Source organism: Palaemon carinicauda, chromosome 28, assembly GCF_036898095.1.
Source record: "Palaemon carinicauda isolate YSFRI2023 chromosome 28, ASM3689809v2, whole genome shotgun sequence".
NCBI lineage: Eukaryota > Metazoa > Arthropoda > Malacostraca > Decapoda > Palaemonidae > Palaemon > Palaemon carinicauda.
The window spans coordinates 46,271,308-46,298,335 of record NC_090752.1 but is presented as its reverse complement, the minus strand read 5'-3'; the positions used below and the strand labels follow the sequence as shown (position 1 = coordinate 46,298,335).

Sequence of the window (27,028 nt, the reverse complement as noted above, 5' to 3'; positions counted from 1 at the left end):
CGAAGGCCTCTATCGACCCTCACACTGTTTGTTCCAATTGTCGGGATAAAACCTGTCAATTGGAAGATCGATGTGAGGATTGAGTTGGGCTTTCGGAATTCGATTTTATCGAATTCCAAAAATATACACGTAGGCTAGAGAGAGATAGAGTTAGGAGAAGTTCCTCTCGATCTATTGACATTTCCTCTCCTCATGCCCCACAACCTATTCCTTCCCCTGTAGTGGTTGCTCCTAACCCCCCTTCTGGCACTCAGGAACCTTCGATGACTGATATGATGCGTGCCATCCAAGCTCTGGGTGAGAGAGTTGAGTCACTGGCTAGTGACCGTAATCAGCTCATGGCAGATGTCAAGGAGCTGAAGTGTAAAAGTGCAGTGGGAAGTGACAAAGTGAGTGATAGTGTTGTGGATAGTGTTGCGCTTGAGGGTTCGTCTGTTCGTGCCTGTCGTCCTCCTAGTCCGGGACCTCTTGCAAGCTCCCAAGTCCAGGGGAGAAGCAATGTCGTACGACAAATGGGTTCGAGAGGCTTTAATCAGCGAACAGACGTTCCCTCTGTGGTTTCGGGCGTATCTACCCAAGATCGCCCCTACCACACAAAGACGAGAGAGCCCATTTATACCTCGTCTGCGGAAGAGGTTTCTCGCAAGAAACCATGGACCAAGGTCTCACGACCGTTGAAGCGCAAGTCGGTCCCTTCCGCGCAAGTCCAACGGCCCAGTTGTAGCCACTGGGTCAGTTCGGACTCGCTGCAGTCATCAGATGACTGCTCACCTCCTAAGAGAGGTAAAGCGGTACCGCCTCAGACAGTTACACCGTCTGTTGCCGCACCTGCTCCTGCAGACCCTAAGTGGTCTTTGCTGCAGAGCATGCAGTCCCAATTAACGTCTCTGATGCAGGACTTGCGTGCGGAGAAGGTTGCTGCTGCACCAGCTAGTACAGCCTCTTGCCTACAACCAATCACACACTCGGTTGTGCGTCCTGTGGACGCTGAGGCGACCTTCTTGCGCACTCCAGTTGAGAGAGTTCCGCCACTCATGCGTTCCAGTGTGCCCTGCCAGCCGCATGTTGACGTTCAGCGACGCACGGAGCCTTCCGTTGACGTTCGTGAGGTACAACAACCGTCAGAGTTGTTTGGTTTTGACGCGGTGCGTCAACCTCCGCAACCCAGTGTGGTTGCCACTGCTCACCCACATCAGGCTAGACAGTCTGGAGTAGACGCTGTGCGTCCACGCGCTGCTATGGTTGTTGCCAGCTCACAGACTGGGCAACAGTTCCATGACGTTGCGTCCGGCTCAGTCACGCATGCACCCGTGCGTGCGACCGGACTCAGCTAACCAGCCGTTACCTACTCCATTGCCGCTTCCTCCTCAATACTCGGATGATGGTCTTTCTGATGATGATGGTGCTGCACACGTAGATGAACCACATTCGGATCTTGACGAGCCTAAGTCTACGCAACCCTCTTTGGACTTTAGGAAGGTTTTAGCACTGTTCAAAGAGATGTTTCCGGACCAGTTTGTGTCTGTGGCTCCGCGCTCTCCTCCGTCAGAGTTTGTTTTAGGTATGCCGTCATCCTCGCCTGCCTTTACTAGACTCGTCCTCGCACGCTCGTCCAAGAGAGCTTTACGAGTGATAGGAGAATGGATGCAGTCCAAAAAGAGTCTAGGGAAGACAGCCTTTACGTTTCCCCCTGCTAGACTCTCTTATAGATCGAGCGTCTGGTATGCCACGGGAGAAGTTCTCGGCTTGGGAGTTCCTGCCTCTGCCCAGGGCGACTTCTCAAGTCTTGTAGACTCTCCCCGCCGGCTAGCCATGAGACGCTCAAAGATATGTTGGTCATCTTCGGACCTGGACCACCTTTTGAAAGGGATATTTAGAGCCTTCGAGGTCTACAACTTTTTAGACTGGTGTCTGGGAGCTCTAAGCAGGAAGACCTCTCCGACAGAGAAGGAGACTTCATTGCTCATCATGTCCTGCAAGGACAATGCCGTACGTGACGGAACTAATGAGCTTGCTGCATCTTTCGTGTCCGGAGTCCTCAAGAAGCGTGAGAACCTTTGCTCTTTCCTGTCAGCTGGAGTTACACCTTGCCAAAGATCCGAACTTCTGTTTGCTCCTCTTTCCAAGTGCCTCTTTCCAGAGGACTTGATTAAGGAGATTGCTGCTTCTTTGATACAGAAGGATACTCATGATCTGGTTGCGTCCTCTGCTCGCAAAGCCACCCCTTTGCCCACCTTGTCAGCTAGACCAAGGATGGACACTCCAGCGTCCCGATTTATTCCGCCCTTTCGCGGCAGAGCCTCCAGCAGAGGAGGTGCTCGTGCCGAAGGGAGACGTGGAAAGAAGAAAGGAACCAAGTCCTTTAAAGGCAGAGTCTGACTGCCAGCTTCTTCAGACAGCAGTGGGAGCCAGACTCAAGAACTTCTGGCAGACCTGGGAGAAGAGAGGCGCAGAGGCACAATCTGTGAAGTTGCTCAGAGAGGGGTACAAGATCCCGTTTGTACGAAAACCCCCTCTAGCAACATCTCCCATCGATCTCTCCCCCAGGTACAGAGAGGAAGACAAGAGACGAGCATTGAAACAGGAAGTGTCTCTCTTACTAGAAAAGGGAGCGGTAGTCAAAGTCCTGGACCATCAAACCCCGGGCTTCTACAACCGTCTCTTCTTAGTGGCAAAGAAGACAGGAGGGTGGAGGCCGGTGCTAGACGTCAGTGCGCTGAATGTCTTTGTCACAAAGCAGACGTTCTCCATGGAGACCACAAAGTCGGTTCTAGCAGCGGTCAGAAAGGAAGACTGGATGGTCTCGTTAGACCTAAGGGACGCCTACTTCCACGTCCCCATCCACCCGGACTCCCAACCTTTTCTGAGATTCGTTTACGAAAAGGTTGTCTACCAGTTTCAAGCCCTGTGCTTTGGCCTAAGCACAGCTCCTCTTGTGTTTACGAGGCTGATGAGGAATGTAGCCAAATTCCTTCATTTAGCGGATATCCGAGCCTCCCTCTACTTGGACGACTGGCTTCTCAGAGCTTCTTCCAGTCTTCGCTGTCTGAAGGATCTAAAGTGGACTCTAGATCTGACCAAGGAATTGGGTCTCCTTGTCAATATGGAAATGTCTCGAGTGATCCCATCCCAAACTATTGTGTATTTAGGGATGGAGATTCACAGTCTAGCTTTTCGGGCTTTTCCGTCGGCCCCCAGAACAAGCCAAGCCCTGTTATGCATCCAGAACATGCTGAAGAAGGAACGATGTTCAGTCAGGCAGTGGATGAGTCTGATAGGGACGCTATCATCCCTGGAACAGTTCGTAGCATTAGGAAGACTACACCTCCGTCCTCTTCAATATCACCTAGCATTTCACTGGAAAAAGGACAAGACGCTAGAAGCGGTCTCGATTCCCATTTCCGAGAAGATGAAGTCTTGCCTGACATGGTGGAAGGACAGTATCAACCTCAGAGAGGGTCTGCCCCTGGCTGTTCAGACTCCCAACCACGTTCTCTTCTCGGACGCATCGGACGTAGGCTGGGGCGCGACATTAGACGGTCGGGAATGCTCGGGAATATGGAACTCGAGTCAAAGGACAATGCATATCAACTACAAGGAGCTACTGGCAGTACATCTGGCCTTGGAAAGCTTCAGGTCTCTCCTTCAAGGCAAAGTGGTGGAGGTGAACTCGGACAACACCACGGCTTTGGCGTACATCTCCAAGCAAGGAGGGACCCACTCACTGACGCTGTACGAGATCGCAAGGGACCTCCTCACCTGGTCAAAAGGTCTAAACATATCGCTACTTACGAGGTTCATCCAAGGCAACTTGAATGTCATGGCAGATTGCCTCAGTCGGAAGGGACAAATTCTTCCAACAGAATGGACCCTCCACAAGGATGTATGCAAGAGTCTTTGGGCCACCTGGGGCCAGCCGACCATAGATCTCTTCGCAACCTCGATGACCAAGAGGCTCCCAATTTATTGCTCACCAATCCCGGACCCAGCAGCAGTTCATATAGATGCCTTTCTCCTAGATTGGTCTCATCTAGATCTATATGCATTCCCTCCGTTCAAGATTGTCAACAAGGTACTGCAGAAGTTCGCCTCTCACGAAGGGACAAGGTTGACGCTAGTTGCTCCCCTCTGGCCCGCGAGAGAATGGTTCACCGAGGTACTTCGATGGCTAGTAGACGTTCCCAGAACACTTCCCCTAAGGGTGGACCTTCTACGTCAGCCACACGTAAAGAAGGTACACCAAGGGCTCCACGCTCTTCGTCTGACTGCCTTCAGACTATCGAAAGACTCTCGAGAGCTAGAGGCTTTTCGAAGGAGGCAGCCAGAGCGATTGCTAGAGCAAGGAGAACATCCACCCTTAGAGTCTACCAATCGAAGTGGGAAGTCTTCCGAAACTGGTGCAAGTCAATATCAGTATCCTCGACCAGTACCTCTGTAACTCAAATAGCTGACTTCCTCTTATATCTGAGGAAAGAACGATCTCTTTCAGCTCCCACTATCAAGGGTTACAGAAGCATGTTGGCATCAGTCTTCCGTCACAGAGGCTTAGATCTTTCCAACAATAAAGATCTACAGGACCTCCTTAAGTCTTTTGAGACCTCGAAGGAGCGTCGTTTGGTTACACCTGGTTGGAATTTAGACGTGGTACTAAGATTCCTCATGTCAGACAGGTTCGAGCCGCTACAATCAGCCTCCCTGAAAGATCTCACCTTAAAGACTCTTTTCCTGGTTTGCCTAGCCACAGCTAAAAGAGTCAGTGAGATTCATGCCTTCAGCAAGAACATAGGTTTCTCATCTGAAACGGCTACATGTTCTCTACAACTTGGTTTTCTAGCCAAAAACGAGCTACCTTCTCGACTTTGGCCAAAATCGTTCGATATTCCAAGCTTATCGAATATGGTTGGAAATGAACTAGAAAGAGTCTTATGCCCTGTCAGAGCTCTTAAGTTCTATTTAAAACGAACTAAACCTTTAAGAGGCCCGTCTGAAGCTTTATGGTGTTCAGTTAAGAAACCATCTTTGCCTATGTCAAAGAATGCCTTATCCTATTTTATCAGACTGTTAATACTAGAAGCTCATTCCCATCTGAATGAGGAAGACCAAGCTTTGCTGAGGGTAAGGACACATGAAGTTAGAGCTGTCGCAACTTCCGTGGCCTTTAAACAAAATAGATCTCTGCGAAGTATAATGGACGCAACCTATTGGAGAAGCAAGTCAGTGTTCGCGTCTTTTTATCTTAAGGATGTCCAGTCTCTTTACGAGGACTGCTACACTCTGGGACCATTCGTAGCAGCGAGTGCAGTAGTGGGTGAGGGCTCAACCACTACAATTCCCTAATTCCATAACCTTTTTAATCTTTCTCTTGAAATGTTTTTATTGTTGTTTTTTGGGTTGTCCGGAAGGCTAAGAAGCCTTTCGCATCCTGGTTGATTTGGCGGGTGGTCAAAGTCATTTCTTGAGAAGCGCCTAGATTAGGGGTTTTGATGAGGTCCTGTTGTATGGGTTGCAACCCTTGATACTTCAGATCCTAGGGGTCGATCAGCATCCTGAGAGCATCGCGAGGCTCCGTAAGGAAGACGTACTTAAAAAGGCAGAGTAATTGTTCAAGTCGACTTCCTTACCAGGTACCTATTTATTTTATTTTTGTTATTTTGATAACTTCTAAAATGAAATAAAAAATTCTTAGCTCATAATAATGTAAACATATAATGCTGGTCTCTACCCACCCCCCTGGGTGTGAATCAGCTATTATAATCACCGGCTAAGTTAAATATTGAAAAATGTTATTTTTATAATAAAATAAATTTTTGAATATACTTACCCGGTGATTATAAATTAAAGGACCCTCCCTTCCTCCCCAATAGAGACGCAGTGGACCGAGGAGAAAATTGAGTTCTTTGTTTACATTGAGTACTAGGTACTTGGACGACAGATGGCGCTGTTGGGCACACCCGCAACCTGTATAGCGATCTCTGGCGAATTTTTTCCTTAGAGTTTTCTGTCGAGCAACAGAGTTGCAGCTATTATAATCACCGGGTAAGTATATTCAAAAATTTATTTTATTATAAAAATAACTTTTTTTTTTAATTGCAGTGCAAGCGTTTTACCTTTGTATGACATATTTGTAAGATTTTTTCCATTCTTCAGAGTCAATCTTTTTCTTTAATCAGGTTTTCATACACTAGTAAGCTCATGAATGACAGGATCCCTTGCCACTCTTAAGTTGCTTGTAATTATTTATAATTCAAGGGCTTTTCATCTTCTTGAGGGCCATTTTAATATTTAACTGCATCAAAAGTTATTTTCTCTTTTGGTCCCTCTATATTTAACTAATTTTATATTTTTTTCATATTTTTAAAGCTATTTTCTGGGCTCGAACCTGTGCCGCCCAGTGAATAAGCTCCATTTAGCACTTATTCTTAGGTAATTTACTGCTAAATATACCAGAGAAAAAATGTAAAGGAGTGCTAGGTTAACTAGCTCGCTCACCTATTGGTGTCGGTATAAAATTGGGCGTATATTCCAGAGGTCCCGCACTATTTAGATTAATCCACGACAGAGAACCCCAATAGAGGAGAGCCGTTCAACCTCACTCGGTACTACTAACAATGCATCCGCTCAGAACCCAACTCCTTTTAACACGACGAGTAAAGTAACCCGCAATTTTGTTGTGCTCTCGATTTTTGGTTATTTTCCATTTAATTATGGCTTCTTCGTCGGTTTCCCAGGAGACACCGTCTAAGTTAAGTACCAAGCTGGGTTTTACTGTGTTTTGAGCAACCTAGATCGTTTAATATTTATATTATAGGAGTTTATTCTCTTCGTTCATACCGATCTTGCTTGATTTCACTACAGTTGGTACTCCTGTTTTTGAGAGCTTTTAATTTTCACTTGCGGTGTTACTATGTGTATTATTTTTATTATCAAAGTTAATTTGTTATTGTGAATATTCATTATTTAGCGTTTAGAATCCTCGTGGTTCAATTTTTGGGCCGATATCATTTACGTATCGTTATGGCTGCCGACCTTCGTGCTAAGGCGGCAATGTTATTTTTAGCCATCAGGTGTGTCTTTTGTGTTTTAATTATTATGTTGCATGCCTTGCCCAAAAATTTTCTATGTGTTTTTTCATATAATTTAACGCTATTATTATTATTATAATGAATATTTGTGCCATTACTCCGTTTGATCTGTCTGGTTGGGGATCGTCAGTTGGTAGCCCTGCTGCCTCGTATCACGTGATCCTCCCCCACGCTCCCCCTCTAGCTAGGTGGGAGGCTAGGCTTCTCCCCCCTCCACTAAGGGACCGTTGCCTTCCCTCCTTTTAGAGGGGGTAGTTAAGTGTTTATAGACTTTGTCCTCCGGGTGGCCCGGCGGGTTCGTCTCTGTTTAGTCTGGTTGGCCACCGGTCAACAGAGTTGGATCCCGGTGCACCCTATTTTATATTCACTTTTCATTCTGGCTTATGTTATACGAAACCCTCCGGGTTCGATTGGCAGTTCTTAGCTACAGTTCCGCCCCCCTATTATTTTATAACATTTCCTATGATGATTATATATGACAGATCACTACCCCGGAGTCCCTAAAGGAATTGGTATTGGATATACCTTTATTTCCCGGCCCGGGGTCTACCCCGCCCCGGGAAATCAGACACCATGTGTCTTAATTCCTTGTTATTGCATCCTTTTTTATGCTCCCGGCTTGACCGGAATGGATTGCTATACTTTAGTTTCAAGTTAGACTTATGTTTAGGCCCGGGACCTCCGGTCCCGCCCCTATGTAAGAATATTACAGTTAAGCTCTAACCTTGCGTTAGACCTATGATTAGGCCCGGGTCCTCCGGACCCGCCCCTACTTAAAGAATAGTACAGTTAAGCTCTAATCTTGTGTTAGACCTATGTTAGGCCCGGGTCCTCCGGACCCGCCCCTACTTAAAGAATAGTACAGTTAAGCTCTATTCTTGTGTTAGACCTATGTTAGGCCCGGGTTCTCCGGACCCGCCCCTACTTAAAGAATAGTACAGTTAAGCTCTAATCTTGTGTTAGACCTATGTTAGGCCCGGGTCCTCCGGACCCGCCCCTACTTAAGAGAATTACAGTTTCTCATATACTATTCTTTTTATAGATGGTGCATTGTCTGACGCCGGCCTGTGCAGCTGTTCTGCACCAGCCTTGTGGCCACTCCGTCTGCCGATCTCACGCCCCTTGTGGGGTTCAACTGGAAGACGTTGTGGTATGGCACCCGGATAACTGTGTGATTTGCTTCGACCTCATCACTACCCTTGGATCTGACTCGGTGAGTCCCGTTGGCTATATTGCCTTCTTATTTTATTTACTATTAGTAAGATATCTATGGTCTTGAAGGACCATTGGGAGTCTCCCTTTTATAATTCCCACTATTATTTCAGGCATCCCCGGAGCAAAAGTCTGCGGCTCGGGCCACACTGAAGGTGTGGGTTGGTGGGTTTGCCCGGAATGTGAAGTCTAAGCGGCCGTACGTCCTATCTGAGGACTACTGCACCATGGTTTACCCCAACGCCAAGTCTTCAGCTGCTGTGGCTAGGCATGTGGCAGCTCCCATCATTGCCCACATTGATGCCACTATAACGGGTCTCATCGACCCAGAGCAAGATCCATCGGACGCCCCCGGAGGTCTGGAGGACAATGTTGCCTCCATGAACCTGGACGTCGAACCAATGTTGCTAGACGAGCCGGATACAGGTAGGGTGGTAAGTGAGGCAGGTGTGTCCGGCGCTGAGATTCCTATCCTCAGCCCCGCTCTTTCTTCTTCTTCTGATCGCTCTTTCTTTCTTGGATTTTCTGGGGACCGTGATTCGTCTCAACGTTCATACCCGGTTCCCCCTAAGGATAAGTCTACTTCAAGGACCTTACCCAAAGCTCGCAAGCCTCACAAGACTTCTCATGGCTCTAAACATTGTACGAACCCGTCTTCAAAGACCTCTGGTTCCTCCTCTAAGTCTCACGACCCGGGAGTTCCTTCCGCCCCTCCTGCTGCTAGCCCGGGCCTTTCCGAATCAGCCATGCTTCGCATCGTGTCGGAGATGCAGGCAAAGTTGGTTTCGGAGATGCAGTCGAGGATGGACACGATGTTCTCTAACTTCGGTCAGAGAATTGGGGCTTTAGAGCAAGGAGCTCCGGAGAGAGTCCAAAGCTCTCTCATCCCGGATGCCTCTAAGCTCCCGCCGTTTGCCAAGAACAACCCCTGGCGGATGGCTCTTCATTCCCCGTTCTCAGACGGAATGTTGACTCTGGAGGGCCTTGGCAGTCGTCCTCTAGAGGACTTTGAATTCTTTCCTCCTGGTCTGGCATTTCCATTTCATGGTTATGCCAGACTTACCGAGGAAGCTTTAGTCCGATTAGACAAGGTCCCCAAAGAGACGGTCATCTTCCCGAAGGAGCAAGCCCAATCTGTTTGGGCCAGATTTTTGAATGACATTGGCTGCACTAACACCATGCTGACGCCTTATAAAAGCTCCTTTACGATGTTCTTAATGGACAAGAACACCTTGACTCCATGCGTCAATAAGGTGGCAGAGCTTGCCTTTCAATATGTTCTGGAGGAGAAGCCCTTGCCTCCCATCCGAGAGGTGGATCCAATCTCCCTCCTTCTTCCCTCAGGTATTGAGTGTTGGGACAACGTCCATACCACCTTTACCTCCGGCAAGCTTGCAGCAGACTGTGCCTCAGTCTTGTTTAGTGAGAAGCTTCCCCGTCTCCCGGAATCCCTCATTAAACAGGAATATGATTCCCGCCTACGTGTGGGCCGTACTCTAAACCTGGCCACATCCACGGAGTCGATAGCCTTGACTTACGATACGGAGAGTATTTTTAAGTCTCTCAACAAGGCTACGTTACAGTCTTTATATTATGACTTGTATGACTTCGCTACTGCTAAACGCAGATGTCGCAAGCATGTCCTAGCTGAGGCGACGATTAGGCATGAACCTAATAAACTCATCTGGTCCTCCTGTTGGGGTTCAAATCTCTTCCCCGAGGATCTCGTAGAGGAAGTCTTGGCGGAGGCCACTAGGGTTAATCAGAGCCTTAAAGCCCGTTGGGGTTTGACCCCTAAACGCAAGTATGACCCCGCAAATTATCAAGCCCGGGGTAGGAAGAAGCTTAGACCATATACCTCCACCCAGTTCAGGCAACAACAGAGTGCTTCATCCAACTTCCGGCTGCCTCTTCCTCCATCTTCTGTTGTCCCTGCACAGCCTTCCACCTCTCGGGCTCCTTCGGATGACTATGTCACCGTTCTGCTACCTAAGAGCCAGCTTTCTGGTGCCTCCGCCACTTCCCCTGCCTTTAACCAGTCTTACGAGGCTCATAGCTCTTCCCAGAGTTATGGTAGAGGTAGAGGCTACCACCGAGGCTCTAACCAGAACAAAGGCAGGGGAAGAGCCTTTCGCAGAGGAAAGAACTTCCGAGGCGGACGTGGAGGCAACTCCTCAAACCAATACTGAGGTGCAGCAGGTAGGGGGGAGGCTCTATGCCTTCCGCAACAAATGGAGGTTCAGTCCCTGGGCGTTCAGTATCATCTCCAAGGGACTGGGGTGGAGTTGGATTCAAGGACCTCCTCCTCCGAACAAATTTCGTCAACATTCCACTCCGGACCTGGTCGAATTTGTCCAGGATCTTTTACAAAAGAACGCCATACAAGAAACGAAACATCTGAAGTTTCAAGGTCGGCTGTTCAGTGTCCCGAAGAAGGATTCAGACAAGAGAAGAGTGATTCTAGATCTATCCCTTCTCAACTTGTCCATTCAATGCGACAAGTTTCGAATGCTTACCGTCTCGCAGGTGCGGACCTTACTTCCCCGTGGGGCCGTCACCACCTCTATCGATCTTACAGACGCCTACTATCACGTCCCGATAGCGAGACACTTCCGTCCGTACCTAGGCTTTCGCTTAGGGGACAAAAGTTACTCCTTCAAGGTGATGCCTTTCGGGCTCAACATCGCCCCAAGGATCTTCACAAAGCTAGCAGAAGTCGCTGTTCAGGAACTCAGGAATCAAGGGATTCAAGTAGTAGCCTATCTGGACGACTGGCTCATTTGGTCAGACACCTCCCAAAATTGCCTAAAAGCCACTCACAAAGTCATCCATTATCTTCAATCTCTAGGCTTCCAGATCAACTTCAAGAAGTCCCGTCTTCTTCCAAAATCGAAGTTCCAATGGCTCGGCCTGCAATGGGATCTTATATCTCATACTCTGTGTCTTCCCAGACCCAAGAGGTTAGAGATTGCAAGGAACACCAAACGCTTTCTCAAAGACAAAGTAAGTTCCAGACGACTCCAAGAGAAGATTCTGGGGTCCCTTCAGTTTGCCTCAGTGACGGATCTTCTTCTGAAGGCAAAATTGAAAGATATCAATCGTGTCTGGCGTTCGAGGGCGAACCGGAAGCTCCGGGACAGGAAAGTCCGCCTTCCTCCCATTCTACGGGAAAGACTTCTTCCTTGGACAAGAGCAAACAGTCTGTCAAAGTCAGTTCCCCTTCGATTTCCGCCTCCGGAATTAATCATTCACACAGACGCATCCTTATCAGGTTGGGGCGGCTATTCTCAGCTCAAGAAAGTTCAAGGTCTTTGGACTCCCTTGTTCCGCCATTTTCACATCAATGTGCTAGAGGCCATGGCAGTTCTTCTAACCCTGAAACGTCTCGCTCTTCCCAAGAAACAACACCTTCGTCTGGTCCTCGACAGCGAAGTGGTGGTCCGCTGCCTCAACAGAGGCGGGTCAAAGTCAGGGCCTCTGAACCATGTTCTAGTAGCCATATTCTCCCTAGCAGCCTCGAACCGTTGGCATCTTTCAGCTGTCCACCTGGCGGGAGTCCGGAATGTAGTGGCAGACGCCCTGTCCCGGACCTCCCCTCTAGAATCGGAATGGTCACTCGATCTAAAGTCATTTCGGTGGATTCTCTCTCAGGTTCCCGGTCTCCAAGTGGACCTCTTCGCCACGGAATCCAACCACAAATTGAGAGTATATGTGGCTCCCAATCTAGACCCTCAGGCTTACGCCACAGACGCCATGTCACAGAATTGGGACAACTGGGAAAAGATTTATCTCTTTCCCCCGGTGAATCTTTTGCTGAAAGTTCTAGACAAACTGAGATCCTTCAAGGGACAAGTAGCCTTGGTCGCACCCAACTGGCCCAAGAGCAACTGGTATCCTCTCCTGCGGGAGTTGAGACTATACCCTCACCCGATACCCAATCCGGTTCTGTCTCAGATAGTACAAACACGCGTTTGTACGCTTTCTCAAACATTCAGAGCGCCCTAACTTTATGGACTTTATGAAGTTTGCGGCTATGCATGGTGCCAATATTGATCCTCAAAACACCTTGTTCCTAGAATCGGATAAACGGGATTCCACCATCCGCCAGTATGACTCTGCAGTTAAAAAGTTGGCAAAATTTTTAATAGACTCAGACGTGAACTGTATGAACTTGAACCTTACAGTCACTTTCTTTAGATCTTTATTAGAATCAGGTCTGGCAGCCAATACTATCACCACTATTAAATCGGCTCTGAAAAAGATCTTCCTAGTGGGTTTTAACATAGACTTAACCGACTCTTTGTTAGCTTCAATTCCGAAAGCTTGTGCCAGACTGAAACCGGTTACTCGTCCTACCCCGGTGACCTGGTTCCTTAATGACGTACTCAAATTGGCTTCTGATACCATTAACAGTTCTTGTGATTACATGCCCCTTCTCAGGAAAACACTTTTCCTAGTAAGCTTGGCTTCCGGGACAAGAATTTCTGAATTGGCAGCCTTGTCGAGAGACCCGGGTCATATTGACTTTCTGCCTTCAGGAGAGGTCCTTCTTTCTCCTAACAAATTCTTTTTGGCTAAGAATGAAGACCCTCAAAACAGATGGACCTCCTGGAAAATTGTTCCCCTCACGCAAGATCCGTCGTTGTGCCCTGTCACTACTCTTAGGTCTTATTTATCCCGGACCTCCTCTAACTCCTCGGGGCCTCTATTCGTTAGAGAACAAGGCGGTACCATTACTATTAAAGGGATCAGGCAACAAATTTTGTATTTTATTAAACAAGCTAACCCTGACTCTTTTCCTCTTGCACATGATATCAGGGCGGTTGCCACCTCGGTGAACTTCTTTCACCACATGAATTTTACAGACCTTTCCAGGTATACAGGGTGGAAATCACCGTCAGTGTTCAAGAAACACTACCTTAAACATTTGGAAGCCCTAAAATTTTCTACAGTAGCCGCAGGGAGCGTAGTTACTCCCAAGTAACTCACAGGTTAATGCCTTGACTCTTTATCTCTCCCTCTTACCTGCCTCATTTATACCCTATTGTATTCGTTGGTCTCGCACCTGAATACTGTTATTATATTTGTAAATTTTATGCTCCTGAGTATCTGTATATATTATTACTCACGGCATTATTATACCTACCTTATTGGATTTATGTTCATATTTAAGATACCCTTATAATTGTTTTTTGGTACTCATCTCTGATTAAAGCATCCTGTATTTCCCTTACGCTTATGTTTTTTCCTTTATTTTGCAAGTTTGGTGACATTTTTTCTCTTGTATAGATTCACTGGGCGGCACAGGTTCGAGCCCAGAAACGGGATTTTGACGTAGGAAAAATCTATTTCTGGGCGAGGGACCTGTGCCGCCCAGTGAACCCTCCCAGCTCCTCTCCCTTGGAGTCCCCAAACTTTGGGTGCTAAGGAGTTGGGTTCTGAGCGGATGCATTGTTAGTAGTACCGAGTGAGGTTGAACGGCTCTCCTCTATTGGGGTTCTCTGTCGTGGATTAATCTAAATAGTGCGGGACCTCTGGAATATACGCCCAATTTTATACCGACACCAATAGGTGAGCGAGCTAGTTAACCTAGCACTCCTTTACATTTTTTCTCTGGTATATTTAGCAGTAAATTACCTAAGAATAAGTGCTAAATGGAGCTTATTCACTGGGCGGCACAGGTCCCTCGCCCAGAAATAGATTTTTCCTACGTCAAAATCCCTTTTTTTTTTATTTAGTTCTACTATGTTGAGATTCTGATTTTATTCCTCCCAACATTTTTCCTTAACGTTTGCCACCTGCCTTTAAGCCTTTATCTTTTCCTTGTAGAGTATACATCTCTATCCTCATATTTACCTATCTGCTATAGTTTTAAGACTTTCTTCCGTAGGTGCCCTTTGTGTATCCTAATTTACCACAAAGCCTCTCTTTCTCTAACCCTTTTATGATACAGTACTCTTTTTATATAATTTTTAAGTTTATACTTATCTTCTTTTGTCAATACTTATCTTCTTTTGTCAGGATTTTGATTTTATTTAATTCTCTTATTGTATTGTATATATTTCACTCTTAACTTGAAAGTTTCTTCTAGGGCTTGCTCATGCGGCGCTATCTAGGCACGAAGACACTCTTATCTGGGTTACAAGATGCGCCAGGACAGGTTACAGCTGGAGAACCCTGTGGAGGACCTATGTGCATGCCTCATCTCTGTACACCACCTCTTCTACCTCATACAGTTTATGCAGCCATTTCTCAGGTGCTCATTTGAGATACTGTACAAAATTGAAGTAGGTTTAACTTTATGTTTAAGAAGTTTAAATATTTCTGCGTAGGACAATTTGAGGATTCTATAGGAATTTTGCAAGTGGTCTGGGAGCATATTATTTGCAATGAACATCTTTCAAGCTTTCACAGACTACTGTAGAAGACTCTTTAGTACTCAATTAAGTTGAATTGAGCATGGCTTGTGGGAGTATTTTTACAGATAGTTTATTCCTACTAGTAGTATGTAATTATGAATACCATTATAAACTTTGTTTCTGTAATTTAGCTGTAGTATGACAAAACTCCAAAGTAAGAATTTCTAGGAAATATAATCCTTATGATTTTAGTCTCTTCAGACTGCTAATCTCATCTTGGTTTATCTTTGGGTTTTCATTTTTTTTTTTTTTTTTTTACAAAGCAAGTAAAGAACACTTCAAAAAACCACTCATTGAAAGCTATGATAATGGTCTACTGTTGTTTGTGCTGCTTCTGCCTTCGTTTGACAAAGACTTGTCAGTTAATGAGTGTGTAAGGTTATGAGGGAATAAGTGTTGTAAGGTTTCAACATGCAGATTTTATAGTTTGTGGTCAAATTATTTTTAGCCATTCTAGTTTTACTAGTGTAAGTACTTTGGTTTATTATTTATTCCCTCTTATGTAAACTGTTTTTATTGGAACTGTAGTCATACTAGTTTGAACGATTAAATCATGATAAAACACTAATATGAATAACTAAAGTTTTGCTTGTTAAAGGGTAAATTATTAACTTATGTAAATGTATGAGAGCCTTAAATATTGTATATATATTTTGCAGATTCTTCTTAAATGTACAGAAAATGTCATGGTGTTATCCAGGATCATTAGTCCTGGTATTAAAGAGTCTGGCTCCTGGGATTCCCTGGATCGTACACAGGTATGTAAATATCGTACTTTCTCTTCTCCAAATTAGGTTAGCCCATGAAAACAATAAACTGAAATTGAAGATTTCAAGTAGGAAAAATTGCTATTCATTATGTGTGGAAATTTGGGCTATAATTCTGTAATTTTAAAGAACCTAATTGAGTTGATAATGATGCCCACTGAGTACCCTTTTCTTGATAAAGAATTTATGTCCATACAAAGGATAAATGATAATTTTCTAAAAAAGGGGGTTTGACAAAGGAAAAACCTATTTACTGTATTCCTGCATAGATACAAACTTCCGAGTCATTTGAATGAGTTACTCCTAGTTTCGTTTTCTACGACCAGAAAATATAAAAAAGAAAAAAAAAGTTAATTACATCATAATAGGTTGCTAGACATCACCACTTTAAGGTGGCGCTATGCTTTCCTTAAATGGCTTACACCACATATCTCATGGCCATTATGCCTAGAGGAGGTAGTCACTCCTCTCTTTTATGATCACGACTTTATATCCACTCGTTACCCATGTAGTACTTAGTGTTGATTGCTTTTACTTTATGAATGTCACTAATGGCGCTTTCATTATTTTGTTAGGAAAGTGTGTGATATGGCTAGTACTTCTGGGGTTATGTGTTTGTGCCCTGGCTGTGACGGGTGCCTCAAGGGCACTTCCATTAGCTGGGTTGATGTTGACCTGCATCCAGTTTGCTCCTCATGCTGTGGCAACAGATGTCCCATGGAATCCCCATGTGAGTACTGTAGGCAGTGGCCATCCTCCCAGTGGGAGAGACATCGTTTCATTCTTAACACAAGAAATGAGCCAAGAGAGATCGTTCTCCTTCCTCTTCTTCTTCTAGCAATGGCAAGAAGCGCAAGCTCATTTGTGCATCGAAAGTAATCCCCCACTCTCTTTAGTTGTTGGAGCCCTCCAAGGCTCCTGGCCATTATGTATTTGTTGACGATTACAATTTTGTTAATGTATTATCACCCAGTAATGAGATTGTGCAAGATGATCCCAAGTTGATGCTTGTGTCTGATACTTTGGCTAATTACGCTGTGCTCCCTGACCCAGATCCTATCCCAGGAACGACTTTGCTGTTGGAGGTATCTCATTTACAATCGTGGAAAATCTCCCCCTGTTCCTGTACACAGAACCCAAAAGTCAAGACTGCCACTTCCCTGCATACAGAAGCTTTCTTATTGGAGGATCCCTACCAGGCTTGCTTCGTAACCCCCGTGGTCCTCAGTACCACTCTTCTCTAAAGATTTGGAGACATACGTTATTTTGAGGTTGGTTGGACCGCTGTGTCCACATCCACAACTTTAGCGAAGCCAACTTGTTCCAAATCATGTGCGTCCTCTCCTTCCGAGCCACCCGCTAGGAGGTTGATTATAGCAAAACTGTTATTAATCCCTCGAGTTTTGTCCATTCATGGTTCAGCTCAGACATACGTTCAGACTAACAAGTCTGTACACACCGCTGTTCCTATGCATGAGGATGTCACTTAACGCACCGGTATCCGTACACACGATGACGTCACTTGATGCACTGGTATCCTTACGCATGAGAATACGCCCCCGCGGGATGTTCAGGACAACAAGTGTGTTCATGTTGCTGGGTCCTCATGATGACACGACACTCGCTGCAATTTCATGTGATAGCTAATCTTGCTTGTCACATGATTACACATGCTCAGAATGTGCTTCCACTTCTCATAACTCATGTGTGAATGGAATCCCCTCTATTCTGTCTCTCAAAGAGGTAACTAATGACACGGATAATCTGTTACTCTGTCTCGTAAGAGCAGTCCAAAAAATTTGAAGAGAACTGCTTATCTTAGACCTCAAATTTATAACTTATTTTTGACCACAGGTCACTCCAAAGTGTCCAGAAATACTATTTTCTTTTTGGTAACGGAAACTATCATGAGAGCATATAGATCCTCAGAGAAAGCGGTGCCAGGGGCACCCCTAGATCACATGATATCCATGGTCTTGCCACAACCCTAGCGTTCTGCAAGAACCACTCAGTATCCCAAGTTCTCAAAGACTTTTATGGATCACTACCTGAAAGAATGCACTCTCCGATCATTGGACACTGTTTCTTTAGGTTCTATTGTTGTGTCTTACGGGACACCTAAATTTTTATCAAAGACACCCAGTTATTCTCAGCATTATAATGGTATTAATGTAAATCAAGTGTAGATATAATCACGATTCGACCTGAAGCTCTCGCTTGAAACAAACCCTGATGCAAGTAAGTTTAATATGCCTTGTTCAGTTATGGTTTTTTTTCATATATTTGATATAATACATTATTCTGACACACAGAAAAACTCTTAATGGGATGGAGGACTCCCATATTTCATATTTCCTAAAAGAAACTATTATTACTTGATCTATAATTTTCCAATGAGCATAATAATTTCAATGGTTTTATTTGAAATACTGTATATTCTTGTGTAAAGGATGACCCCATGTAAAGGGCGAACCCCAAAAAATATTTTAGAAAAAGCTTTTTATCGTATACTACATGTAATTGGCGAATGGCAATTTCAAGGCCAGCCTTATGTTACTATACTTTTACTATAAATCTTTTACCCCATATATTTGTTGTTACTATTATATTTTTATGTTTGTTCCGATGCTAAATACTTCCACGAACCACATCTATAGGAGAATCCTGGGATCTTCCCAGTTCCGACCAGAAAACCAGAAAATTCCGGATAGGTCTCCCCCAAAATCCCCACCTCTCTCCTCCCCCCTTCCAGGGATGGTCAGCTCGGGTTCCGACCTGGCCAATGAACTCTATTACAGTTCTGGTTGCCTTTGCATTCGGTCATCTCGTTCTGACCAGATTTTTTACCAGTGATGTGTTCCTCGTGTTGTCTCCTTTTTTTCTTGTGTGTATGTTTTGGTTGTGCTTTACCATTCAGCATGGAAAGTGAGCGTCTTCAGCGTAGGTGTCCAGGTGGGGAAGGGAAAGCTTGTGTTAGGGTTATCTTTGTTCTCGGGAGAACACATGCTTCGAATGTGTGAACTGGCCTGATTTCCAGTGGAAATTAATGGCCACAAAGAGAGGAAGAAGACAAAAAAGGACCAGTCACCATAGAGGAAGAGTCAGGAGTCTAGGGCCGCCTCCTGCTCTTCAACAAGTTTGAGTCCCGCTCGTCCCGTGCCTTCTCCTTCGTCAGGTGCTTCAGGTTAGCGCTGTGCATCGGGTGGCGCTCCCTTGGCAGAGACTTCAGTGGTTGCTTCTGGTATCTCTGTCAAGGACATCATCCAGGAAGTTTAGGCCCTGGCAGATGTTTGGTCGGGGATGGCGGTTCCTACGTGTTCCACCTCACGTAACAGCCGTAAAGCACGCGTGTTCCACCCAGACCACCTGCCTCGCTGCTTAAGGCCTCTCCATTAGACCGCGTGTTCGCCCTGGCCCGAGACTTCTTCACTTACCGTCAGCTCGATATCAGTCCATGTGATCAACCCAAACCATGCGCTATCACCGCTCCTGGCCACTTCGCCGAGTTACCATGTGGTCGCCCTAAACCCTTTAGGACCTTTGCTTTTTCAGGAGGGTTTCCTGAGTTCCCCGGGCTAGCAGCCAGGTTATTGGTCAGGTCCCCTCCCCACACCCTTCTGGTCTCCCCAGAGGCAAGTCCAGCCATACTAGCCTTATGCAATCAGGGCATCGTCTGCACCAGACTGTGAGTCCCATGCTCCCTTGGGGAGTAAGAAGAGATCAGCTGAGCTTCCCCAGGTCCCCATCCGGATGGAAGAGGCTTGAAGGGAGGAGGCACTTAAGAGGGTGAAGAAGAGGGAACGATCCAGGTTCCCTCTCTCTCGAGATCATCTCTCCAGTCAGGAAGTATCGAGACAGTAGTACAGGTAGTCATGGGAACTTGTCACCACCCACCCGTCATCGTCGTCGGCATAGTGGGAGTAGCGGTCGCCGGTCTGACCACCGTTCCTGTTCAGTGCGCAGACCTCCTTCTTCCAGGGATCAGAGGGGTCCTGTAGCGGAGAAACTCCCCTACTCTTCCCATCTCGTTTCGTCCGCCTTGCCACGGAACTCCGCGGTTGGCATCATTCTGACACATCCCTACCAGCCCAAAGTCTCCTTCAGTGGACATAGTTCGCTGGTCAGGTCCCGGTCCTGGGAATGTTCTGCTATGTCCTCCTCACTGCTGCCCGAGAAGTTTTCGCCTCGGAGGAAGCCCAGTATTTGCAGAGATACCTCGGAAGGGGACTCCTCCAGACCTGTGGAGGACCACCCAGTCCTAGAGAAGGCTTCTGTCTTTAAGAGGGTCATCAGTTTGAAATGTCAGTACAACCGCATCTCCAACCCAGCTCCTTGAACCGTGCTGCAGAGCATCTCCGAGGTTCAAATCTTGTATGGTGCCCCAGTAGAATCTACGCAGCTCCTGACCCTGCCCTTGTCGCAGGCCACCTCTTATGCCCTTGCCAACTGAGACAGAGCCATCGCAGGTCCAAGAAATTCCCTCCGATCACACATTTATAGCAAGCTCCTTCCGCTATCGATGACTAGTCAAGGGGTTTTCTACGTCCTGGAAGGCCTCCCCTCGGGACACAGGTTGGTGAAGGACAATCTTCAGCATTCGCCACGGGTATTTTAGAAGACAAGATGTTGAGAGGAGGAATAAACTTCTTGCTACAAGAGGCCACTTCTATGGAGGCCTTGGCCTGGTTGTCCTGTTAAGTTGCTTCCTGGCTGGATCTATGGAGGGCAGCAGAGTCCTCATTTACTATGGAATACCTAACCTCTGATGCCCAAAGGGATCCGTTCTGAGAATTTGTGATGTCAGGGGGTAGAGCGATAAGCTTCCTGATGGCCCAGGTTCTCACCCAATGGGCCAACTGGATCCTTTGGAGGAGGGACACTGTCCTGTCCCGACTAACCAAGAAGACGCCGGTTAGGGAGGCTCTTATTCTCTATCCGCAATTTTCTGATTTTCAGATCGGACTTTTGAAGATCACAGGGTTCTCCTATAGATGTGGTTTATGGTAATTATTGCTAGGAATAATACAAATTATTAAGAATTTGTCATTATTAGTGTATAAAATAAGCTGTATTTGTGTTTAAGAAAGTATAAAAATAAAAATTTGTGAGTTTTAATAATGTTTACATATTCGTCAATCATCATCTACCGCCATCTCTTAGCAAAAATATAAACAATCGTAGTTGTCCAAAACAAATTTTTTTGGAGACCGAAGTATTATAATATTGTAAAGGTAAAATTAACGGATTTTGAGCGAAGCGAAAAATCTATTTTTGGGTGAGATGGCCATGTCGTCCTGATGGAAGTTCCTTAAAGTAGCTTCCTAAGGGATATATGTACTACAGTGATATTCCCAGAGAATTTTACCTTTAGGTATCCAGAATTCTAACTCCTGGCGCGAATATCCTTAAAATTTCTCCAAAGGATATCGCATAATATCAGCGGATGCATTCTTGACACGCCTCCATAGCAATCTGCACCCCAAACAGCGTTTTGGCTTCGAGGCGGATGTGGCAAAAGGGAGCCGTCCAAAGGCTCTCCCCGCTCTCGTAATACTATTGGGAATACAACAGCGCTATTCCCACGACGGCGGACATTCCTTGTAGCATTGAGCGTTGTTACAGATACAGTACCACGGGAGGGATACTGTGAAGATCTTTTCTTTTAGAAGAGATGGGTGGGTCCATCAGGACGACATGGCCATCTCACCCAAAAATAGATTTTTCGCTTCGCTCAAAATACGTTTTTTGGGCTCAAGCCATGTTGTCGTGATGGAAGCATACCAGAGCATTAGTGTATCTGTGGATTTTTAATCAGTGCCGTAACCTTATAGCAACCTTTTCTATGGTCATGGGGACCACATGAGACAAGGGACGTTACCGTTATTCGTCACCATCACTAATCATAACCAATGTTAGTGCTTCCTGCCTCCTACAGGGAAGAGTCATTCTAGACAGTAGAAAAGGGATCTTGAGGTTAACATACATAGTATGACCAAACAGAAGTACACACTGAATATACAAATAGTCTCATAGTTGTATATTTGCTAAAATAACATCAGTGTCTCTTATATATATAATTTGATGTATACTAATATATGAGGGATACTTACTTTGGTAAGTTGAAGATCTCTGGCATGGATACATACAATTGTCTGGCGAAGGTGGACGCACTACATTCTAATAGACATTTATTACTAATAAATGACTAAAAGATGTTCAGTTGAACGAATGTAGTCTGACAATGGGATTATACCTGTAACAAGTACAGAGACTATATTTCCTTCTTGAAGGAAGAAATGATGAGTGCCACTCCCAGACTGAAGAAAATTATAAAACAAATTCTCTTCATAATTCCTGTACTGGTTACTTCTATCTGCACTGTGTACTTCGTACATCGGCACTAGTGCTATCTGTATAATTCCACACCTGGGATTTTGAACAGAGCCAGTGTTATCATGGTAACACTTAATTAAAAGAAGTCACACCTAAGAAGGGTGACCTCTTCTCCCTTTAATTGACAGTCCCAGTCAATTAGCTGTTCATCGTAGTATTAGACGGCAGGATAAATATTCTACCTGGCGTCACCACATATTGCTTCAGAACATGGATTTGTCTAGCATAGTGTATGTAGAACACTCTGGATGATTCTCATCCGTTAAATGTGCGAGGACATGTGAGGTCCCAAACCAAAAACTGTTTACTACAGTAATTAGGGGGGCAGGTTTTAATACACTACCTGCCGCCACTACGAAGTGTTTCAGTTCATGCACTTGTTTTGCATAGTGTTTGTAAAACACTCTGGATGATTTCCATCCAGTGTATGAACGAAGGCGCTCAAAGTCCATATACTGAAAGAAGTTCAGTGATGAAGCAATCTTTCTCGGATCATGACCTGCGGGAGTACTGTCCGGATCCGCTCTACGAATAAAGTAGGTGAGCTTCGCCCTTAGTTGTTTTAGGGATAAATTTGATCCAGAAGTTTCTCCTTTAAAGAGCTGTCTTCCCCTGAAGTCTGAAGTTCTATGAAGATAGACCTTTAGACACTCTACAGGACATAGAGAGACATCTTCCTTCAGAGGGCAGATTCTCCAGGGACCCCACCTCTTAGTGGGTAGCTCGTTTTTAGCGAGAAAGGATGGATCAGGAAATAGATTCAGTTCTCCCAATTCCGTGAACTGAATGTGACCCTCATCTCCGGATAGGGCCACTATTTCACTAACTCTAGCCCCGGAGGCGATAGCAAACAGAAAAATAACCTTTTGGGTTAGATCCTTAAGAGAACAATCTTCATTGTTCACAGATGAGGCATAATGTAAGACCTTGTCCAAAGACCAAGAGATGGGCTTTGGTGGTACCGTGGGCTTAAGCCTAGCACATGCCTTTGGAATCTTATTAAAGATTTCATTCGCCAGATCCACTTGAAAGGCATATAGGAGAGGCCTAGTCAAGGCTGACTTGCACGTATTTATTGTATTGGCCGCCAGACCTTGGTTATGAAGGTGGACAAAGAAGGACAGACAGAAGTTTATTGAAATGTCTTTCGGTCCTTTTGCTTTGACAAACGCAACCCACTTTTTCCAGGAAGACTCATATTGTCTTCTAGTTGACTTGGCCTTGTATTCTTCTAAGAATTCTATATTGACTTTTGAGATCCCAAACCTTTTTCTAACCGCTAGAGCAAGAAAATCATGAAATGAAGGTTTGGGTTCTCTGTGATAAAACGAAGGCAGTTAATTTCTGAATCTTCGGAAATATACCTAGGGTCAGAGCTAGGACCAGCCTCATCTAGTCTATCAGCCCCACTAGAGGATCCTCGTATGGGGCTATATAGCGAGGTAGTTTCTTGAAGACGCTCGTGGTGAAGAGGTCGAATTGCAGTTCCGGGACTTGTTCCCATCTGGGAGGGAATATGTCTGCGCCCATGGACCATTCCAACTCTATCGGTTTGTATCGAAATAGAGTATCCACCGTCACATCGTGGATCAGTTGTAAATGAACTGCTGGTAAGTGCCGTCTCTTTAAGAGAGGGATGGGTAACTTCACCAAGACTGAATGAGACGTTCGAATGTGACGTCTTATTATCGCTTCGGTGTCCCAGATCAGTCGTAGGGAGCCTGATCTGTGTGGAGGGGGCTTCCCCACCCATGAAAGGACCAGCAGAGTCTTGGGACTTTCGTGCTCTAATTTCTGTTAGAGAAGCGATTAAAGAGGGACCGATCTCAGTCTTTTTTTTATCTCTTCAAGCGTTTGATGCGTGTTTTCTCCAAGCTCTTAACGCATCTTTCCGGTGTGCCCTTAGCACCAGGTCTGTCACTATAGCGAACTGGGGAAAGTTTATCGCTTTTTCCTGTTGGCATTTTGGTATTCTGACTGAATACCTGAGTCTCTTGACAGACCTCACGAGCTCCTTTTATATTTCCAAAGGAGAGGAGGGTTGATGTGACTGAGGGCTTCGATGGTTTTTTAAAACATCGAAACCCCTGAGCTGGAGAAAGTCGAGACTTCTAGAAGCCTATCTTGCATCCGTGATGTCCCAGGAACCGGGTCATCTCTTTGAATGCATATTGGCCGGACACTTCGGGTGCTGCCCACTCCAGCCTCTTGATCAGGTATATTAATACCTCAACTATTTCTAGGCTTGACCTTGACGTGATTAAGTTCGTCAATCCTTTGAAGATACTTAGGACTGTGAGTCCGACACGTATCTTTCCTAGGATGAATGTTACTCTCTGTAACATGAATTCTAGATAGGAGGAAGGGGGGTGGTTGACTGGAAGGTTCCGAAGGACACCTTTCAGGTCTGACAAGACTACGAACACCCCTAATTGGAACAAGGTCCATATGTTCAGAAGGATTAACATTCAGAACTTGCTGTTTTTTATGAACTTGTTGAGTGGCGACAAGTTCAGAATGACTCATTGATATCTTGAGTCCTTCTCGTGAACACAAAACAGCCTTCCCTGGAACTCGATGAGCTATAGTTTTCTTACCACCTGTATGCTCTATAGCTCTCAGGTATACTTCTGGAGGGTTTTGAACTGTAGGAGAAGGTAAGGAAATGATGGTAGGGACATTTCTGTTTCCCATCAATGATTCGTCTTGAATAGGCTTTGGACCGAAGGATCGAAGGTCCTGTGATCCTGAGGGAAAGTTCCTCCTAGCCGAAGCGTCTTTATGCTTCGAGTAGTCAGTAGGCTTAGACTTTTGACTATCTGCCTGTAGCACCGTGGTCACTGGAATAGTGGGATGTTGTTGAGCAGCCCGGATATTTCCAGCTTTTTCGATCTTCTTTTTAGGTTGGGGACCCACAACCACAGAAGATTTTCTCTTTGAAGGAATGCCCCATTTTTGGAGAAGACTTGTGTTCTCCATGGTGGCGTTCTTAATTACTTCCGTAATGACCTCGTGAGGGGAGAGGTCTTTACCCCAGATGTTGGAAGATATTAGCTTCCTTGTTTCGTGTTGCACTGTTGCGTCAGCAAACACAAACTCTTTACATGCTCTCCTGGCCTTCATAAAGGCGTAAAGGTCCTTCACCAAGATAGCCATATGCATTTTGGCTATGACCATGAGCATGTCTGGGGTACTTTCCTAGGTTGAACACAACTCTATGTAGTTTTGTAGAGAAAGGGATGTTGCAAGTCTCTCCTTTGACTCATGTTCATTACACAAGAGCAACTCAGACAATTTAGGGAGACATACCTTGAATGGTCGACTTGCGATGTCCTTGTCTAATTTTCCTACTGTAAATGTCAAATGGACTTCCTTCCAATCCTTCTCCTGTCCGGGAAAAGCTGGTGACAAAGGCTTGCACTCATCGAGTGTGGGACATGGCTTACCCGCCTCTACCGCTTTGGCAACAGAAGTAAATACCTTCCCCATAAAGGGGAATGAGAGTGAAGTAGGAGCAAGAAAGGAAGGGTGTCTGTTATTCAGTGAGAATACCTTCGACTCTGAATAACCCGCCTTTCTCAGACTACCTGAAAGGATAGTCTGTGCCTTATCATGGTCGAGAATCAAGACCTCCTTTGGTTCCGCTCCTTTTCTTGACTTTGGTTCGTACTTCAGTCGAACCCAACAATTAGGGAAAGCATCAAAGCTTGGCCAAAATTGAATTTTGTCCAAAGGAACAGCATCTATTTTCTCTGAGATGTAGAGATTGCCATTTGAAATCGGCATCTGCTCCGCAAACCTCCAGGGATTGGTTATGGAGCATGTTGGTAGGTCTTGATTCAAAGGTCGTTTGACTGACAATTGGGAAGCGACAAGAGAAGCTTTACGAGGCTCTATCTTGCATTTTACTTCCTGCTTTTCGGTTTGTTTACGAAAGCTCTCTATTTGATTATTCAGCTGGATATATAATTGTACCACATTATCCAATAGAGGGGTAGAAGACGAAGATGTCGACATCGATGGCTCTACAGTATACCCGGCATAGGCGGAGGAAATTCCGACACAACATTTTCCTCTTCTACCCTGGGGCACTTCTTGCCCTTAATCCCAAAGGTTTTCTGGCCGTCAGGGGATGTAGTTGGCTCCTGAGGCACTACTGTTTCCTCACTTGCTTCCGGAAATAGTAGCTTACGCATCCTATCATTAGGTAGGAAAGGTCCCATAGAGATCTTTTGAAAGCCTCTCACCCAGTTGCGTAATTTATATTGAGCTGTATCCCTAATCTCCGTAGACTTGGGATTTTCAAAACCTTCGGACATTAATGTCCGACATACATTGCAAACCTGTGGGTTCCAATAATGTAGGGATCCGGAAATGATATTGCAGGGGGCATGAAACCTGCAAGTATTATGACTGTAAAAATACTTACTCTTGGCCTTGCAGAGGACTGCAGCACAAGGTATCTGGTGTTCCTCCTGTAAAGAAAGGAAAACCAAATGAGTATACAATGGATTATCTCCTTGACAATCAACATGCAAATGTCCTTTACATTAGAGTAGCTTAGGATAGTAAGCTATAAAGGGATAGTAGGTGATACATACTTGTGTACCCCTGTGAGCAAATACTGTTGCCTCCCCTCAGTATTAACTACATGGAGATTTCTCTATCGAGTAACTCCAAGTAAAAGGACTCTTACCCCTAGGGGTAGAGAAGTATCAAATCACTGTCCCAAAATAATGTTAATACTGTGGGGTCAGGATGACTGATTCTCGATCAGAATATTGAAGAAAACTATTCATTCAATATATGAACGGTACCAGCAGAATGCTCGTACAAGGGTACCCAAGGTATGTCAGAAAATACTACTGTATCATGGTACTGTAGTTTACTAATTGCAGTAAGTCTTATATTGCAATTTACTGGCTACTGTACATCATGTATTGTAGTCTAGTCATTATGCTGCCTTCATAGTAGCATATGACAGTATGGTCCATCTAGCATGAAACCAGCTGGACTAGGAAAATAAAGACATATATTTGTATATCCCACTCAGCCTATTTGCTGTAGTCTTCCTACTATATTGAAATATAGAGTTTCCTGATCAGGGAGACTCAAGGAAAAAGGCTGCACCCTTTAAGGGTTAGGAGTGTATTAC

The 27,028-nt window shown here is 45.3% G+C and overlaps 1 protein-coding gene across 1 annotated transcript in view; it reads left to right on the top strand.

Moving 5' to 3' along the window:
• LOC137621559 (uncharacterized protein KIAA0825 homolog) overlaps nt 1–27,028 on the top strand; it is a 132,483-nt gene that overhangs the window by 53,646 nt on the left and 51,809 nt on the right. Inside the window, exons 7-8 of the mRNA XM_068351952.1 lie at nt 14,386–14,550; nt 15,373–15,471. Coding sequence (XP_068208053.1) covers nt 14,386–14,550; nt 15,373–15,471 — 264 coding nt within the window. The remainder of the gene's footprint in view (nt 1–14,385; nt 14,551–15,372; nt 15,472–27,028) is intronic.